The sequence below is a fragment of the Cyanistes caeruleus genome, chromosome 17 (assembly GCF_971803275.1).
Source record: "Cyanistes caeruleus chromosome 17, bCyaCae1.hap1.1, whole genome shotgun sequence".
Lineage (NCBI taxonomy): Eukaryota > Metazoa > Chordata > Aves > Passeriformes > Paridae > Cyanistes > Cyanistes caeruleus.
This window is the reverse complement of record NC_141717.1, coordinates 9,083,884-9,102,094: the sequence shown is the minus strand read 5'-3', so window position 1 is coordinate 9,102,094 and position 18,211 is coordinate 9,083,884. Positions and strand designations below refer to the sequence as shown.

The window sequence follows — 18,211 nt, the reverse complement described above, 5'->3', positions numbered from 1 at the left end:
TGAGCAGTGTGAGTGTGTGTGAGCAGTGTGTGTGTGTGAGCAGTGTGTGTGTGTGAGCAGTGTGTGAGTGTGAGTGTGAGTGTGTTTGTGTGTGTGTGAGTGTGTGTGTGAGCAGTGTGTGAGTGTCAGTGTGTGTGTGTGTGTGAGCAGTGTGTGAGTGTGTTTGTGTGAGCAGTGTGAGTGTGTTTGTGTGAGTGTGTGTGTGTGTGAGTGTGCGCCCTCCCCCGGGAGCCGGGCAGCCCCGCGCGGCCACAGCGCCGCTGTCGCTGTCCCCAGGGTCCCCTGCCCCGCGGAGCCGAGCGGAGCCGGGCCGGGCCGTGCCGTGCCCGAGCGGGGCGGGGCGGTGGGAGGGGGTTGGCCGCGGGCCGTGCGCGGTGGAGCGGCGGGGGCAGGCACCGCTCCGCTCCGCTCGGCTCGGCTCGGCTCGGCTCGGCACGGCGCGCACCGGGGCCAGCGCTCCATGAGCCGCCGCGGGGGCGGTCGGCGCTGCCCTCGCTCCCCGCCGCGGAGCCGCCGCGCCGCCCGAGCCGGGATGTGACTGCGGAGGGCAGGCGGACACAGCTGCCCCTCGGCCGCAGCAGACAGCGGGTGAGCCGGCGGGGGGACGGCGGCCCCGGAGCGGCTCCGGGGGCACGCCCGGGGTAACGCTGCGGGCCAGGGGAGCGCAGCGGAGCCGCTCGCCCGGCTCTGCGCCCTGCGCTGCCCGCAGAATTAGCCCGGTGGCTGCCAGCAGACAACAGGATGGATATAGGAATCCTGGGGGGGATTAGACGGGATATAGGGCAGGACGAGGGGGGGGAGGGCTCCAAGCAGGGGGCTGCGCTGCGGGGAGCGGGGAGGAAGGCTGGCGGGGAGGGCAGTGGAGTTCGGAGGGGATGGGGAAGAAGAGCGGGGACGGGCGGGGGAGGAAGAGACGGGGAAAAGAAACCGAAGAGAGAAATGGGCGAAGGGACAAAAGAGCGGAGGCTGAAGCGGGATAGGTACCGTCCAGGAGGAGGAGGTTGCAGGCGGATTAAGGCGAGCCCGGAGCGGAGGCAGCCGCGCACCGGCCGCACGGAGGGGCCGCTTGGCCTCGCACCGCGCTTGTACCGGGGCACTTGCAGCCGAGCCCGGCACCTCATCGCATTCCCCAGCGGGAGCTCAAGGGCAGTGACAGGGAAGAGGCCGAGGGGGAAGAGCCTTTTGTTGGCCCCTGGCCGCCGCGGTCCGGTCCCGGCAGCTCGGGCTGGCTGCGGGTGCGCAGCAGTTTTCTCTCTAGTTAATAAAAGCCCTATCTCTGTGTTACCTCTTCGCAAAGCCACGCAGAGAGAGGATTTAACATTTACGTGAACCCATTGTTTACACCTGCCTTTAATGTTTATCCCACGGCTAACAGGATTTGGGGTTAGCTGAAGCCAAACACCCAGCTCGGTGATGAGCGCTAGTACCGAGTAGCTGTTTAACGGGGGTACCTTACCGGCAGGGAGTACCGGGGTTCAGGTATTGTCTCGCTAAATCAGGAGAAATCAGGTGACAGAACACATCTGTCTGCTAGGAGGCTATGACATGAATAGAAAAAGTCTTAGAATTAGCAAAGAAAATAAAAGCAGTTGATTACTGGCATTGACTGCTGTCGGTTGTGAATTCAACACCAGGCACTATGGTTAGGAGTACCTAGGCACACGTGATGCACAGATTCTGGTCAAAGGGAATTCAGCTCCTAGAAAATTAGAAAGATAATTTCTTAGTGTTTTCAGCGTCACAAAGTATTTCTAAATGAAAGCAATACTTTTTCTAGATGTCCTTTTTGGAGTGGGATCTTGCCTTCTGTAACCACGAGGCTGTAACAGAGCATGATGTGTATCTAATGCAGGGGCTGTCAAAATCACTGCTGTAGTTTTGCCTACAAAGCACAATTGCACTATTAATTATTATTCTGGAAATACACACATCTTTCGAGTAGTCTGATCTCAGCTTGGCTGTTGCTGCTCTGTTATCAGTCCTGGAGCTCATTCTTCAGTTCTGATCAAAAGCAGCTGGCAGAGATCCTGTGTTGTGATTAATTCCTCACTCACTCGCATCTTTCCACAACACTTGGTGGTGGGGGTGGTTTTCTTTAGGAAGTTGCACAGTGAGCCAGTCTTCTGCCTGTGTGGCAGAGCAGGTTACTATTTGTGCCACTATTGCTTATATTTACTGGTTTGTTTTTCTTCTCTGCATGCATGAATGCATCTCCCTGTGTCAGTTGACTAACATTTGAACTCCAGGTCCAGGAGCAGATAATGCATCTAACCATGAATAGCCCAACCTTAAATCTTTGCACAGTTACAGATTTTTTTCTCTATATATATTCTGTAGCAGCAAACAGCCGTGTCTTTTTGATCCCTTTGCAAGCTTTGGTCAGAAGACTTTAACTACAGAAAGCCTCATTGATTTTTAACCATGACAACTTTTTGATGACAACTGTGAGATTTTCTATTTCTGCTTAGTTGCTTGTAATTGTAGTTTGTACCCGCTGGGGCAGCTTTGTGTCTGCAATTTCTGTAGTGACTCTATGCCAGATAATGTAATGAAGGGGATCTCACTGTAGAAAACAGTGGAGCTATTACAGCTGTCATTGAGAGCAGATTTTGAGCCAAAAATTGAGTACTGGATTTGAAGCTGTCCTGCTAATTGTTTGCTACTTTTGCCTAAAATGTGTAAGGCTTATTGATCAGAATATTGATAGCAAGTGTTCCTGATTGCACTGGTTTCAGGTATGTTGCCTTAATGGCTTTACCAAAATAAAATTCTGGATAGGAATCTGGGGGGGGTAAAAAAATCTCAAGTTGCTTTTCTTCTCTTTTTCATTGGAGTATGCAGGGGATGTATCGGTGCTGCTGAGTGTATCTGTGCTGGAATGTTTGTGTGGCATTCCTGTGTTACTGTAGTTCTCTGGCAGCAGAAGTGCCAGTCGAATAGAGCGCTATTGTTACTACTGTGAGGTTGCATAACTTTAGTAAGAGCTAATCTAGACATACAGAGGTAAAAATACTCTTCCTCTACAGTTACTGATTTAAGTAACAACCAACAAGAATGTGTAGTAAAATTTTACTGTAAAATCTCAAGAGGCACAGAACTCTGCCATCCTACCCACTGCACAGGCTTGAGGAAGATGCTATCTTAATAAAACCCCCATAATGATGTCTTTCTTTTTTTCTTTTTATTTTTTTTTTTTTTTTCTGGAAACAACTCTTCTGGAAAAAAAAAAAACCCACAACCTTCACAGTTTTCCCTTACAATGATTGATTCTATGGCTTTAGCTAAGGTTGTGATATTCATTTGCCAAACTTGTGTGTTGTAATGCAGTGTTTTCCTTTGTTTTTACAACTGTCTGTGTTCAGTGCAGAGTATCAGCACTAGAAAGAGGATTTTTTTTGGCTGGTAATGTCTCAGGGGGTAGATTATTAATATTGCCTGTTTTTACCCAGTTAGGCAGAAATGAATAGTAAACAGGATAGAAACAAACTGCTTTGTTGATTGAAGTTAGGAGGGAAAGATTCCTTCTTTGGAGACTTCAAGCCCTGCTTGCCAACTTTGGTCTGGGCAGGATCTAGTGTTTAGTAAGACTGACATTGGGTAGGAAATTATTTCACACCAGGAATAACTGTCAGTTGTCCTAGAGATTTCTTGGTCAGTCCTGTGGCTGTCTAGCACCTTTCTAAGAGGGCCACTGATTATGTCCCATCCACTTTCCCAAGAGGAGGAAGTAGCTTGGGAAAATTCCTCTTAAGTTGAACATCTCTATATTTCAGAGTACATATTTTGAATTCTGAATATATTTGGTCACAGCTTAACTCCCCCTTTCCAAAACTAACCATTTCTTCATGGAGGGGGAAATACTCAAATTCATTAACCCTCCCTTCCCCCTCCCAAACACTTCCAAATAGGAAGAGGAAACAAATGATGGCCTGACAATATGACTGCTTACCCATGCAGCACAATCTCCATGGAAACAGACTGTCCTAGAATAGCTCAATCACATGAGGGTTACATGACATGAATAAAGTAACCAGAAAACTGGAAAATATCTTAGAACTGGGGATACTCACACTTAATTCATTAACCCTCAGGTCTTAGGAGAGTAGCTAATAAACAAAGCTAGTATTGAAAGCAATTTGGTTCATGCTTCTCATAATTTGTAAGTGATGGGATAGTGGAAAATTAACATGACCCTCACTTCAGGGCTGTTTGTTGTTTCTAGTTTGGGTGACATTTAGAATGAATTTTGAGTCATTTTCCACATGACCTCCTACTTCTTGAAATGGTATCACTGGTTTGGAGCATTACCTTAGCAGCTCCCAGGGGATTTCCCCCCTTTGTGTCAGCAGGCACTGACCATTTCACACTCTTTAGGACATTTCAAACACTCTAAAGAGGAAATTCACTAGTTGCAGTAGGAATTGACTGTGCATAAAAGGAGTCAGAGAACTATCTTCGGAATGTTTTCTTCTAGTTAATTATGTACTCAAAGGGCAAGGGGATTTATTGAGCGTATAGTCAATACAAAAATGAATATATTTCACTGATGGTTGGTTTTCTGTCTGTATAGTCAGTGTTTTTAACGTGGGTGTTGCGACAGAGTCATTGAAGGACCTGTTACACAAATCAGATATAAACAAGTGTATATTCTACCAATTTCCCATAAAGTAAATTGCAGATAGGTAGAAAACAAATCATTTGTCCTTAGCAGGTCATTGCATCATTAGAACATTGCAGCCTTTCCAATAGTGCAAAGATTCATTTCTGTGGGCTGGCAGAGACTGCCCATTACCCATTTCCTGTTTGTCCAAGCCCAGATCACATTATTTGTCACAGCTTCTACTTCCGAGATGAAGGTTTGGAATAGGATGTTTTGTATCCTGTGTGAGTGAAGACCACAGAGTTATTACACATTTATATTGGCATGTTTACTGTCTTGGTGCCCCTAATAGGAAACATCATAAGCTTCATCATCTGTCTCTTCAGAGGCTGAAAATGGCCATTGGTCATTACACTGCTTTCACATTGGTTTGAAGATTCAGATCCTCAAGATTTAACTTTGGTCATTGCAGGACTGTAAAGCACAGGATTGTAATGCATGAGAAAACCCAGAGTTCTCAGCTCTAAGAGATGCAGTACAGTTTCAGACAATCTGTGTAAATAGATTTTGTGTTGGTTATGACCAATTGTGCTCAATGCAACATTGCACTGCTACTTTAAATTATTTTCAACTCTCATTAAAGTTTTCATTAAGAGCAGTTCTAATCTACAAAATCTCCTTGGACAGGTAACCAGTTAGGACTGTTGTATGGCTTACAAAAGAGCTCCTGATGGTTTCTCTGCTTTTCATTTTGCATCCTAAACAGGTCCCATGAGCTGTGTGACTCACATTGACTAACATTACTGCCTGCTTATGTGGTGCTTTTCTTCCTCATGGTCATACAGTACAAGTGGGAGTCTGAAACACTCCTCACATCAATGAAAATCCTGCTGGAACCTGCAGCACTGACTGCTAGTGAAGGTTAACAGAGTCAGGTTTCATATCTGCTCCACGCAGTGTTTACTCCAGCCTGCCCTTACAGGGCAGCTGGGGCTGAGGCAGACTGGGAGTTAAAGGTTACATTTTTTAACAATCTCCTTTGCTGTGCTATGTTTAATGAAAGCAAATGCCATAATGTGTGTTTTCAAAGCTCCTAACCCATGTTATTCCTAAAACTAAGCTGGGACTTGTCTAGGCTTTTGGTCAAGTGCGATGTGTTGTGTTCCATTGTCCACTCTCTGGATCCAAGAAAGCGATGCTCTGGTTTTTGTTATTTGTTTTCTTTGAATGGCTTTGGACTGGCAAAGAAGCACAGTGAAGCATTCATTTTTGATTAGTTGATTGATGACACTGCATGTGTGCAGCATTGTCACAGAATATGGGATTTTTCTAGACTACCATTCCCATATCCAAATGCAATCTAATATCTGGGCTTTGGAAGAGGATGAAAGAAGTGAATATGATAACTGCCTATTGACTGAGCATGAAAACATTTATTTATTTTTTTAAGAATGTAAAATGTTTATTTTACTTGGATTGCTTTATCCTTTAAAAAGTAATAATGTAAAAAATGGTTTTGACTTTGCTTTTGTTCCAGTAAAAGGAGCAAGGCTGTGGGACAGTGTAATTGTGATATAGCTTAACACCTGCAGCAAGCCCACTGCAACTTAACCATGCTTGAAACACCTTGACTTGAATGGGTTATTACATTTAAACAGGCAGTAAGTATCTAAGTATTGCAGATAATGTAATATTTGCGACAGGATACATAATTATTTTCTGGCTGTGTTTTAAACCATTTGCAGGGTCAGAGTTTGGAAATGATGTTTTCAATCTGTGCAAACAGAGCAATGAGTCATTTTGCATTCTGAGTACAACAGGCAAAAACAGCTTTTGGGAGGGCAGTGAAAGGGGCTGGGGGGAGGCTGTGCCAGCTGCAAATCCAGTGCAAAACCTGTAAACATGGGCTACTGAAACAAGCTGGGCTTCAGAGGCTGTCAAATCCTCCAAACTCAGCTCTAGCTAAACAAGTATTTTGTTGTCTCAGACAGAAAAATGAAAACCTACCCAGCCATTGGTTTCTTCCTCCTCTTCGTGATCAGCTATGGCTCTTCAGAAAACTCCAGCACTCCTCGAGGGTGTGGACTGGATCTCCTCCCTCAGTACGTTTACCTGTGTGACCTGGATGCCATCTGGGGGATCGTTCTGGAGGCGGTGGCGGGGGCAGGTGTGCTGACCACATTACTGCTGATGCTGATTCTGCTGGTGAGGCTCCCCTTCATCAAGGACAAAGAGAAGAAGAGCCCCCTGGGAACGCATTTCCTCTTTCTCTTTGGGACTCTGGGACTGTTTGGGCTGACGTTTGCTTTCATCATCCAAGAAGATGAAATGGTGTGCTCTACCCGAAGGTTTCTGTGGGGGGTTATCTTTGCTTTGTGCTTCTCGTGCTTGCTAGCTCAAGCCTGGAGACTTCGCAGACTCGTTCGCCATGGGAAGAGCCCCTCTGGCTGGCACCTGGCTGGGGTGGCCATCTGCCTGATGCTGGTGCAGGTCATCATCGCAACCGAGTGGCTGATCCTGACCATCGTCAGAGATAACAAGCTGGCCTGCAGCTACGAACCGATGGATTTTGCCATGGCTTCCATTTACGTTATGTTCCTGATGGTATTTACCATGGGATTTTCGTTTTTCACTCTCTGTGGGAAGTTTAAGAAATGGAAGAAAAACGGAGTATGCCTCATTATAACCCTTTTTTTTTCCATTCTGATTTGGGTAGCCTGGATGACTATGTACCTCTTTGGTAACGCCGAGCTCCAGAGACGAGACAAATGGAGTGATCCCACTCTGGCTATTGCACTGGTGTCCAGTGGTTGGGTGTTTGTTATTTTTCATGCCATCCCAGAGGTCCACTGTACCATCCTTCCATCACAGCAGGAAAACACACCCAATTATTTTGATACTTCACAGCCAAGGATGCGTGAAACCGCTTTTGAGGAAGATATACAGCTTCCTCGGAGCTACATGGAAAATAAAGCCTTTTCAATGGATGAACATAATGCAGGTAAGAATTGGCTATAAAGGACTATATTTTTTTGTAATGTCAAGAAGACTCTCTGTATGAGGCATTTTTCAGGTGTTGAAAACAAAGGTCATGATAAATACAATAATTTTCACACTACACCGTGTTCCCTTTTACAATTTTCATTTAGATCATCTAGTGAGGGAGAAAAATGAAAAAAATGCAGACAATACAAATGTTAGGTTAAAATGATTCTTCTGCATGTTGATTTTCCTTTGAAAAAGTGAACAATTTCAAATGCAAAGCTAACACCAAAAGAAAAACTTAATTGTGGAAAAAAATAATAGTTATTTTAAATAATTTAAATGACATTTTTTTGTAATTAGCAGTTATGAACATTTAATACAAAATATTTTCCCAAAAACTCAAAAAAACAATTAAGTGGCCTATGTTACAAATTGCTCAGCCACTTAAGTAACTAAATAATTATTATTATTAGTTATATTTCCATTAAACTGGATTTAGTGCCACTTTGTGTTCCCTGTGGGGGAAAGAAATGCCAAGTGGTTTATGGACAGTTCAAAGACAGCCTTTGTTCTGAAGGCTTGAATATATGAGGTTTCATGGAGGTTTCGAGGTAATTTGCCTTCCTTGTTGTAGAATGATGTGTGATGACACATCATTAAAATTTGCAGTGGAAATGTTTCTGAGTGATTGCTGAAAGGACCAGCAACAACTTCAGAGATCCAAAGCCTTGCTGAACGTTTAACCCGTGTCAGAAATCCCAGGGATGCCTCTCTGAGCAGCAGTGGGAAGCAGGAACCCTTGGTGTTCTTAGGAGGGATGTGGTCTGGTGCTGCCCCACACCTGGATAAGGATTTTGTTACAAGTCACTCTGATTTTTATTCACTCTAACTGAGAAGAATACTGGCCTGCTATCCCAGGCTGCAGTTGCCACATTGCTCTGGCAGCCCCTGAAAGAAGGCTTAGGGCACATGGTGCAGGCACTTCACCTTCTTATTCATCTTTATGTGTCTTTGATTTCCTCTGGGTTTGATGTTTCCCTGGGAGGAAAACAGCACTTTTGTTTGGCACAACCTTGGGTCAGGAAGGCATTTTTTCCTCTAAGTTTTTTAGCAGGAACTTTAAAGGTCTCCTTCTAGTAGATAGTTTGTTCTGTGAGTAGATACCATAAGGGCAGTGGTAAAACAAAAATAATCACATGAATAAAAGAATGGTTGTTATTATTAATGTTCCAAAGCAAGAGGCAGTTGCACTATGGACTGTTAAAAGCACTCTTTTTTTCTGTGGTGGTTTTACTTTTACTGTCCTCCATCCTCCATTAAATTAATTTCATAGTAAAGTACTGCAGTGGCTTCAGTGAAGCTATTTCTGGCTAAGGCAGATCTAAGAACAAAATTGGATCTTCCACTCTGTATCATTCCCATTCATGGATGCATTTTAAAAAAAGAACTGGAAGCACCTTTTTGATCTAATCATTCAGTAATTAAGGTTTTTTTGTGAAATGGATAGATAAATGATAGCTATAAAATCATTATACTGTCTATTATAGTTCAATTTATGTTCTGTTTTAATCTATTTGAATTATAATACAATACAAAATAGATTTCCTTATCTGATGCCCTTATTAATGTATACCATAATAAATACCTGTCATTCCTATTCCTGTGGCATACAGGAATTTTTACTACATCAAAACAGATTAAATATTCTTTTGCAGCAGTTCTTTAAGGGCTAGCTTGGGACAGCAGGGTTTAAAGACAAAACTTAGTAGCATGGTAGAGACTTAAATACAGGCAATAATAACCGAGTCACTAAGTCTGATCCCAGTGCTGATGGTTGTCAGTGGCAAAGCACCTTCAACATCATTTAAACAGCATATTAATCTGGGATTTAAATATTTATATGATAGGTTGAAATATCTCTTTAGAAGAGCTTTTTTTATAGGTGTGCCTTCTAAAATTATAATAAAGTATTTAGAAAACCTGTACAAAGAGCAGTTGACTGAGTTCTCTGTGCTCTCTGGAAGGGCAGTGCACACTAGTAGGGAAACCTCTATAGCCAGAGAGAATTTGCCTTAAACAAGAGAAATCTGGATGTGGAATGTAGAATGTTACAGCTGTCAGGAAACCCAAGCAGCTCTGGTATCATTAAATTTCATTTAATAGCTTCTAGTGCTACCAGTCACCATCACGGCCAATGCCTAAAAACAAAGTGAACAAAATTTAGAACGTGTTAAAAAGAGGCTTTGATACATTTGCTTGAATATCCTCAGTACTGCTTGATTTTTACCTATACATACCCTATGCAAGTGGATTTACTTAATAGTAATGTAAAAAGTACAAGGAAAAATGGTAAAACTGGTGTGAGAAAAAAATCCAGAATGAGTATGTTATCTACAAACTTTGTCAGAGATTCTCATGTCAAAAAAAGCGTAGATGTTTGCCATAATAGGGAAAGAAAATTTAGCAATATGAATTTAAACTTACTGGCTCTTTAAGATAGCTTTGAAATGACTGTGTATGTTTTGTGTAAATATTCTGTATAAATATTTTAATGATGGTGTGCATGATAAAGATTCTTTTTCTGTCTGTGTGTACTAGCAACTACCACTGCAATCATGTATGTTTATCACACAAGAAGTAGTCAAATAGCAAAGAAAAAAAAAGTTACTGACCTTGAGATGGTTAAATATCTAATAAAAAAATACTTAGTTCCAGTTTAGGCATTTTCATAATTTTTTCTCTGAGTGTTCTGCAAAAAATATGTAATTTTCAAACAGAGAGCAAGTGAGGGTCTATATGTATCTGAAGTCAACAGCTGAGCATTTGCAGGGTGGAATTTCTTGAATTTCCATGCTAAATCAATACTAGTCTTCATCTTGGTGCACAACTCCCAAAGAGAGGAGTAGCAGTGGATAGAGGACAGCATATGGCACTAGGATCCATTTAAATCTTCTTCTACTCAGAGCAACTACATTGGAGATAAATCCTGGCTTCATTAAAGTCTGTGTTGAAATTCTCTAAAATAAACTTCAGCTCATTCATTATTACAGCCAGAGACTGTAGAATAGTAATTTGAATTAAATCTAAGAGAAGTTCTTGCCCCAGGTGCCTGAACTGGGCATGTTTCTGTTTAGCAGCTGACAGATGAGTATTGCCCATTGTGACCACGCACAACGTGTGGATAAATGAGCTCTGTTCCCTGGCCACGTCTGAGTTCAGTGAAGTCATTATTTACCCTCAAAATTAAAGAGGGAGTTTGTATGTGCCAATCCCCAGACTGCTTTAGAGAGAGCAGCATGTCCCTCACTATGTATATCTCATTCAGAATTTACATCTTGAACCCAAACTTGTACTAAAATTAGTGTGGAGACCGATTTATTCCTGATTTAAACATCCAAAAGGACAATCAGTATCTTCCCTGTGGCTTCAGTGATTTGCCATGTTTAAGCTATTCGAAAGCAGTATTTGTTCCATCTTTCTCGTTTCTCAGAGTAAATATAATCTGAAACATCTGGAAAATCCTTATATGCTAGTCATGCTGAAGTAATGCTCAGGGGGTTGTGAGCATTGCTTGCTGGCTTGAGCAAGGCTTTGGATCCCTGTCCACCGAATTTGATAGAAAGCAAAATGTAACACATTTCACTTAACCCCACAGTACCCAGACCAACACAGGGAGCAACTTTGCAAAATGCATTGTTCAGGGCACATCACAGGTTTGGTGACTGTAGACATTGTGCTCCCACTGAAATGAGAATTAAGCAAGCTTCGGAAATTTGGTTCCTTTTTTTCCCCCTCCCTAGCAAACAGTTCATTTAATGTAAATCTGATTCTTCTGAGATCCGTTCCCAAAATGTAAGAGAAACAGCTGTTCAAAAGCAACATGGAAGTTAAATCAGTGGCAAAGTTCCCAATAACTAAACTGGAAGGAAGATACTCTGTGATTGCACAGCTTTACTTGTGTTCTAAGAGTGATCTCTCTTTTCCAAACACAGCGCTAAGAACGGCAGGATTTCGAAACGGCAGTTTGGGAAGCCGGCCTAGTGCTCCTTTTAGAAGCAATGTTTATCAGCCAACTGAGATGGCAGTTGTGCTAAATGGTGGGACTGTAAGTATCAAAATGTGATGATTTAAGAAATCTTTAAAATGCACTGATATATACAACCATTACTAATTGAAAAACCTGCTTTAGCTTATTCACAGCAGGGGGAAAGCTATAAATGAAAATTTAAGGCAGCAAATTTGCATGTAATGCTTCCCTTCCCTCTAGAAAATATGTAATTAACAAGTATTTTGCATTTGTTTACTTGGCTATTCACATTTTGCAGTGCAGCTTCAGTGAACCAAGTTTTTTTTGTGAGACAACATATTCAGTGGCCCTTTCAAATTAAATTTGTGTTAAGGTATTTAACATAACTATTAAGTGACACCATTTCTGACCTGATTTCTTTCAAGATGGTGTGAGTCACACAGATGTTTTCAGGCAGAACATTAAAAAATTATGCAGATGATGGTGGTCTCTCATATAGTCCATTTTCTTGTAAAATAAAAAATAATTCTTTGTAACATACAGATTTGTACATCTTTTGAAAAGGGATCCATAAGAGAAGAATATAGAATATTTTAATGTTAATAGTATCAATTTTTCTTCCTTAGACAATGGTTTGGCATGTCATTCTTTGATAGACCTGTACTTTTGCAGCCTGGTTGTTGTAAGATTGGTTTAGTGATGCCAAACGGACTTTACAAATGTTTTTCACATTATGTCTAATTTTCACTTAAGACATTTCATATAGCAGACATTATGTTGAAAAAGAAGACTTTTCATCCCCACATTTTTCATGCATATCTACATGCTTCTTAAAAATCTACTCATGAGCTGGTTTGTACTCATGTGAGTTGGGTTTTCTTTCTTTTGAATCATGAGCTGATTCCATAACTCAACCTCTATATTTAAAACCAAATAATGAACTGATTTCAGGTCTGGTTTTGTTTTTAAGTAAGTAGAGTTTTGGCTGATTTTAGTGAACAAGAGGGACTAAATACAAGAATTCTCCTGTGTGGGTAAGACTGTGAAACATGTCAACTTGAGTAAAATGAAAAGGCTTGGCTTTGCTGTCAGTAATGGATTGCATCTTTCAGATGTTTGAATTCATCTCTGCCTGTTTTCTGATACCAGAATGTGCAGCTCAGGGAGAAGGCAGTTAAGGGATGAGAAGCTTGAGAATTTGGCTTTTTTGTTTGTTTTGCTTTGTTCTGAGTTGGATACAAAGCTCATGTGTATATGTAGTCATGGTTTTGCAGAGAGATAAATGCACTGTATGGGAGGAAGATGAGTTTCTTTGTATCACTTTGCTCTAGAAGTACCATTTGGAAAGCTCTCATGTAGCATGATAACACTGGTTTTTGAACAGTCTAGATCTCTCAGTTATGGGTTTATTATCCTTATTTCCAGATACCAACTGCTCCGCCAAGTTACACTGGACGACACCTCTGGTGAAAAGCTGTAGGCTGTAGAGAATAAGAATCCTTGTTGCAGATGTTGTTCCCTGGCAGTGTGTCTTTGAGGGAAGGAATCCGTAACAGTACCAGAACAAAGCAACAAAACCTCCAGGATTTTTCTAAATCTGCCTAAATGTGAACACCATTGAACGGAGAATTGCAAAAATAAAATCGTAAAACTAAATCTGAATCTAATTTAAAACAGAAGTAGGCACACCTTAAATTGGCAGAGGGGATATTGTATTCTGAAGCGTAAGATACTCTCCTGTCTGTAACTCGTGTGCCAGGCAAGCCTGATTTTGGTGGTTGGCAGTTGCTTGCAAAATACCCTCCTCTCACCTAAACTTAATTCATGTTGCCACGAGAGATTGCAGCTACAGTGTGAAAACACGCAGGATTTTCCCCCATTTTGCTCCTTTTCCTGTCATTTCCAACGTCATGAGAAGTCCCTTGTTTGCTCCTCCCTAGCTGTGCTGTACAGTCACTCAGCATGGTGTGTAGTCAGACACGGTCCCAGGGGCGGCTCAGGTGCTCTGTGGCTGAAGCTCTGCTCTCCAGCAGCCGCCCGAGGAGGGCAGTTCTGGAGGGATGGGGCACGGGGGTACCACGGTGACCTGTTCCACGCGTGGGTCGGGCACAGCCGCTCCCGGTACCGGCCCCGAGCGGGGGGCGAGCAGAGAGCCCGCGGCCCCCGCAGGCCAAGCCGCTCCTCGGAGGATGAGTTTGTGCGAGGGCTTGGCTGGGAGAGAAGGTGCCTGGCGGTGCTGCTGGAGGGAGGAAGGGAGGCTCCTGAGGCCGGCCCGGGGCGCTGCCTGGGCAGGGTCCCCGGGCAGCAGAGGGGGAGCCCCGGCCGCTGGCCCAGCCCGGTGCCCCGCACCGCAGTTGTTCGTGCGTTTCAATGTGGTTGTGCATTTTAGTGCCTAGAGAGTAGAATCTCTGTGCTGGAAGTGGTTTGTTGTTGTTTTTGTTTATTTAAGGTGGTTTCTTCCCCGCTCCTCCCCATCCATTTTCTTGAGTTGATATAAGGCAGACTTTTCAAAGCTTTTCATCTTTGTTTTCTCCGGGTTATTTAAGCGGTTCCCATTGCCCATTTGTTGTGCCATGGTTTTTCATTATGTTCGAGCAATCATTCCTTTCTTTAACATTTAATACATATCGGACATTGAAAACATCACTGTATCCTCACTGTTTGGCCAATGTTAATCTTAGCTTTCCTCAATACTAAAAGCTAATTGTTTTTACTTGAAGGTATAGGAAACATATAACAATTAAACTTTGCATATGCTGTAATAAAAATATATATTTTCAAACTAAAAAAAGAATTAAAATGTACAAATAACTGAATAGCTTAGTAGCTTCACAGAGAGAAGTTACTTGCTGTATACTGCAGAAGAAAGACGAGCTTTTTATTTTTCAAGAGTCTTCCTGATTCCTCATGTACCTCCATTTCTACTGAATTAGGAACCTAGTCCTGCAGACTTGTACTCCCACCAGTAGTCCCATCGACACCAGTAGGTCTACGTACCGGTACAGAGGCTGCAAGGCCAGTCCCTAAGTGTTGCACACAGATATATGTATATATATATATGGAAAAGTATATATCGCCATTCTTGCCATGATCATCTTATGGGGTTTTATTTCAAAGCCCTTCTCCTCCAGAAGCAATGTTTTTCTGTCATGCATGAGTGGAGGAGTATGTCAGCTCCCCCCTGCCCTCCCCTCCTCGAGGCAAAGGAAGCATGTGCTTGTTTTAGGGATCCTTTATTTCATTTTCTATGTAACTAGATGGCCTTAGTAACCAAGTAGGGTAGGGGTGGATATTGCATGCTATCCAGTGACTTAGAAATACATTTTGCTTGTTATGAGCAGAGCTTTGATCAAGTAAGATCTTTAAAATAATGATAGCCACCCAGAGGACACGTAATTTGGAACAATAAAAAAAACTATTACTATAATTTGCCTGCAGAATTTTACTTGTAAAAACCAGTTAAAAAAAAATCCCTCATAAAACTCTTATCATGAAAACATATAAGATGACCATGGCATAAATGGTAGGACAGCTTTCTTTTAAAAAGTTTATCATGCTACAACCAAGACTTATGAATTATAACACACATTCTACAGTCCTTTGACAAAATCTACACAAGACACAGTAATCCTAAGAAACTTTATTTTTCTTTTTCTAGATGTGACTGAATTGATAGTTCCCAATCCTGCTCCTGATGAAGTTGTTTGGAATTTCAGGGCTTATGCAAAGATACAACCAGATTTTACAAACTGCTATTCACATGACTAGTCTCATTGGGTTAGTCATGTGGACTATTCACTGAATTAAAAATCAGCAGGATTGGGTTTAATGTGTGGTGGTGAAAGTGTGGTAATAGATTTAGGGGGGTCTTTATTTTCCAATTTTATCCAATTAGTAGTGAGCAACTTTTTTTTTGTAAGTCACTAGTCTGTGATGTAAAATGCCCCAAAATAAAACTGTAATTGAAGAAAGGCACCTTTATGTTAACTGACATTTTTGTTACAGTATTTACTTTTGCCTTTTTTGAAAGTTTGCTAGAATATAGAGCATCTGTGAACCACATGAATAAGTAAGCACAAGCCTTTCACAGTTCTCCTAATTATAATTAGCTTTTATACTATAAAAGCTACTATGTTGTCCCTTGATGGTTATGTGCTCATGGTGTTTCCATGCAGAAAAATGAAATCACAAAGAATCTGACAAAAGCATCTATTACCAAAACAAGTTTTATAATGACTGGCTTTTGATAAATGGCAGGGAAAGTGTTCAAAGTCACACAGATCCTGGTCTGCTTTCAGATGGGTTGAGGGTGTTTGACACTTGCCAGAAAATAATGTAGCATCAGAAGAACACTCTCAATACATCCAGCTGTTTCTATAAACAAGGTACATGAAATACTATAGAATTAGCTGTTTCTGCTTCTAGTCTAAACACAGGCATCTTGTTTGGCTTTGTTTGAGCTTGATGCCTTGGGTCTAACCAAAGGCCATACAAAAGGGAGCATTGTAGCTTTTATAATAAAACAATTGGATTATTCTACCAACTTACAGGATTACAAAGCAGGTGCTTTTTATTAATTGATGAGAGCTAAAGCTCATTTTTGATAGATAATATATATTTATTAAATGTATTAACGTGTGTTTTATAACGTACCCTTTTTTCCGCTGATTGTTGCATACTGGTATCTTATTAAGTACATCTTTAAAGGATTTTCAAGACAATCAATGTGTACCATGATGACTGTACATAAGTATACAAAACTACAAAGGTTGTAAAGCATGGGCAAATGTTTTATTTTCAAAATGCTGTTCTTAATGAGAATAAAGGCTTTACTATTTACTTACAATGTTTGTGTCCACTTGGTTTTAAAATCACACCAATTTTTTCCATTGCAGTGAGCAGTGCTACCAACAGAATTGCCCCTTGGTGCAGTTCCTCAATATAAGCAGAGTTAAACTGAAGGAAAGGGCTCCTAAAGCACATTCCTCCACCTTTGGCCATATTCCCACACTTACCCTTAGCTCTGGCACCTATCAAACAAACAGTGAGCCAGTCAAGGAGCTCAGCAGCCAAACTCTTAACACAAAAGGGATATTTTTTTCCCCCTGTTGGCTCAGCAGTTTCCTGTTCTGGTTCAATTGCTTGTGCTTGTGAAAAGGAGGAGACAGGAGAATACAGCTGGGCTTGAAGAGTGCAGGATGAGAGTTTTTTCATCAAATGGTTTGATTTTCCAGATCTGGAACTATCATCACCAACTAGGAAAAAATGCAAGGGGTGGGTCGGTGTAACAGTGAAGACAAAGTCTGTGCAAGTGATGGAAGAAATCCTTGTGGAACCACAGCAAGTACTAGAGACCACCCCTGTTTTATTAGGTGCTCAGTTAAAACAACTACACCTTTGACTTACATGGAATTATTTGTAGTTCTGCTACTATCTTCTCTAACTGTGAAATTATAAAGACATAAATAGGACTGTGCTTGACAGGGCTAAGTTAAAAAAATAATAAAGGTTCCTTAGCAAGAGGCCCAATCTGATTTTTACTGTGCTTGGACCTGAAAAAAGTAAGTAGCCAGCATAAGATTGCTGAAAATGCTGACACTGGGATCTTAATTCTACACTTTCTCAGCACATGTGCAAAGTGGTAACAAAAGGGCCTTTGACTTTTCTTCCCTGCAGAAATGCAGAGCAACCCCAGCTCTCATTGCCTTCCATTGGAAGTGCAGGGGCACAGTGTTTCTGCAAATTTGTCCATTCTGAACAGAGCCAGGAGTTGTGTAAATTGTCACAGCTCTGCAGGAGTCAGAGAAATCCAGTTTATGATAAAAGAAGATTTAACACTTGCCTACATGTGAGTAGAACCCCATTTAATTTCATCCAGAGTTTTGTTCCTTTTAGAAAAGGTTTTAAGTGAGCATTCAGGAACACAAGATAAACACAGATTCAACATTTTTGACTAGATGTATGCCATTCCATCTGTTTTAACAGAATTGTGCTCACTTAGACTAAGACTGAATTTTGTCTTGGCATGCTGGGTCCTTACATAACCTGCCTTTGATTTACAATACCTCACATGTAAAACTTTAATGCTAAAAGCATTTCTAAGTCAGTATCACAAAGTCCATGAGCTCTGTGCTTTGAAATTTTAGTGAGGAAATTAAAATTGAGATGTTGAAGGATTTTGTGTACGTTAGTCCAGCTCTTCTGATTTGCTTCCCACTGCAACCATAAAAAAATAAATAAATAAATTAACAAGCACAGAAACAAAAAATAAAACATCCATACTTCCACAGCAAATACTCTGTTGTTCAATAAATAAATAAAAGTCCCCTGCCCAACTCAAAAAGTGCATTTCTTCTTTGTATGGCATTTTTTCTCATGTTTTGACACAGCTTCAGCACTCAGATACTTGCACATAGTTCTCTGTGGCAGCTGTGGGAGTTGTGCATGTGTGGCTGGGAGCAGAGCTGTTTGCTAAGAAGTCACTGGATTGTTAAAAAAAAAAAAAAATTGAAAGCAGCTCTTTGAGGTTTTTGCTTTGAAGAATTTTCAATTAAAAGTCAGTGATGAAGTCATACAGTTCACCTAGCATATAAATATAT

At 41.5% G+C, this 18,211-nt stretch overlaps 2 protein-coding genes across 5 annotated transcripts in view; one reads left to right on the top strand and one right to left on the bottom strand.

The window, feature by feature from the left end:
- Window positions 1-344: 344 nt before the first annotated feature.
- Window positions 345-16,458, top strand: GPRC5B (G protein-coupled receptor class C group 5 member B). Of its 2 annotated transcripts, none has more exons than XM_086854686.1 (4): window positions 345-588; window positions 6,588-7,601; window positions 11,578-11,690; window positions 13,038-16,458. In XM_086854686.1, the coding sequence occupies exons 2-4, from the start codon at window positions 6,596-6,598 to the stop codon at window positions 13,080-13,082; spliced, it is 1,164 nt and encodes a 387-aa protein (XP_086710812.1). In that variant the 5' UTR covers window positions 345-588; window positions 6,588-6,595; the 3' UTR covers window positions 13,083-16,458. The 2 variants fall into 2 exon arrangements, with proteins under 2 accessions (XP_086710812.1, XP_086710814.1); XM_086854688.1 differs by having other exon boundaries at window positions 392-588; window positions 6,592-7,601; window positions 13,038-13,268.
- The window catches only part of IQCK (IQ motif containing K), a 36,868-nt gene continuing 35,038 nt past the window's right edge, over window positions 16,382-18,211 (bottom strand). For all 3 annotated transcript variants that reach the window (XM_086854690.1, XM_086854689.1, XM_086854691.1), the window contains one exon: window positions 16,382-17,828. In XM_086854690.1, coding sequence (XP_086710816.1) covers window positions 17,800-17,828 — 29 coding nt within the window. In that variant the 3' untranslated portion in view covers window positions 16,382-17,799. The remainder of the gene's footprint in view (window positions 17,829-18,211) is intronic.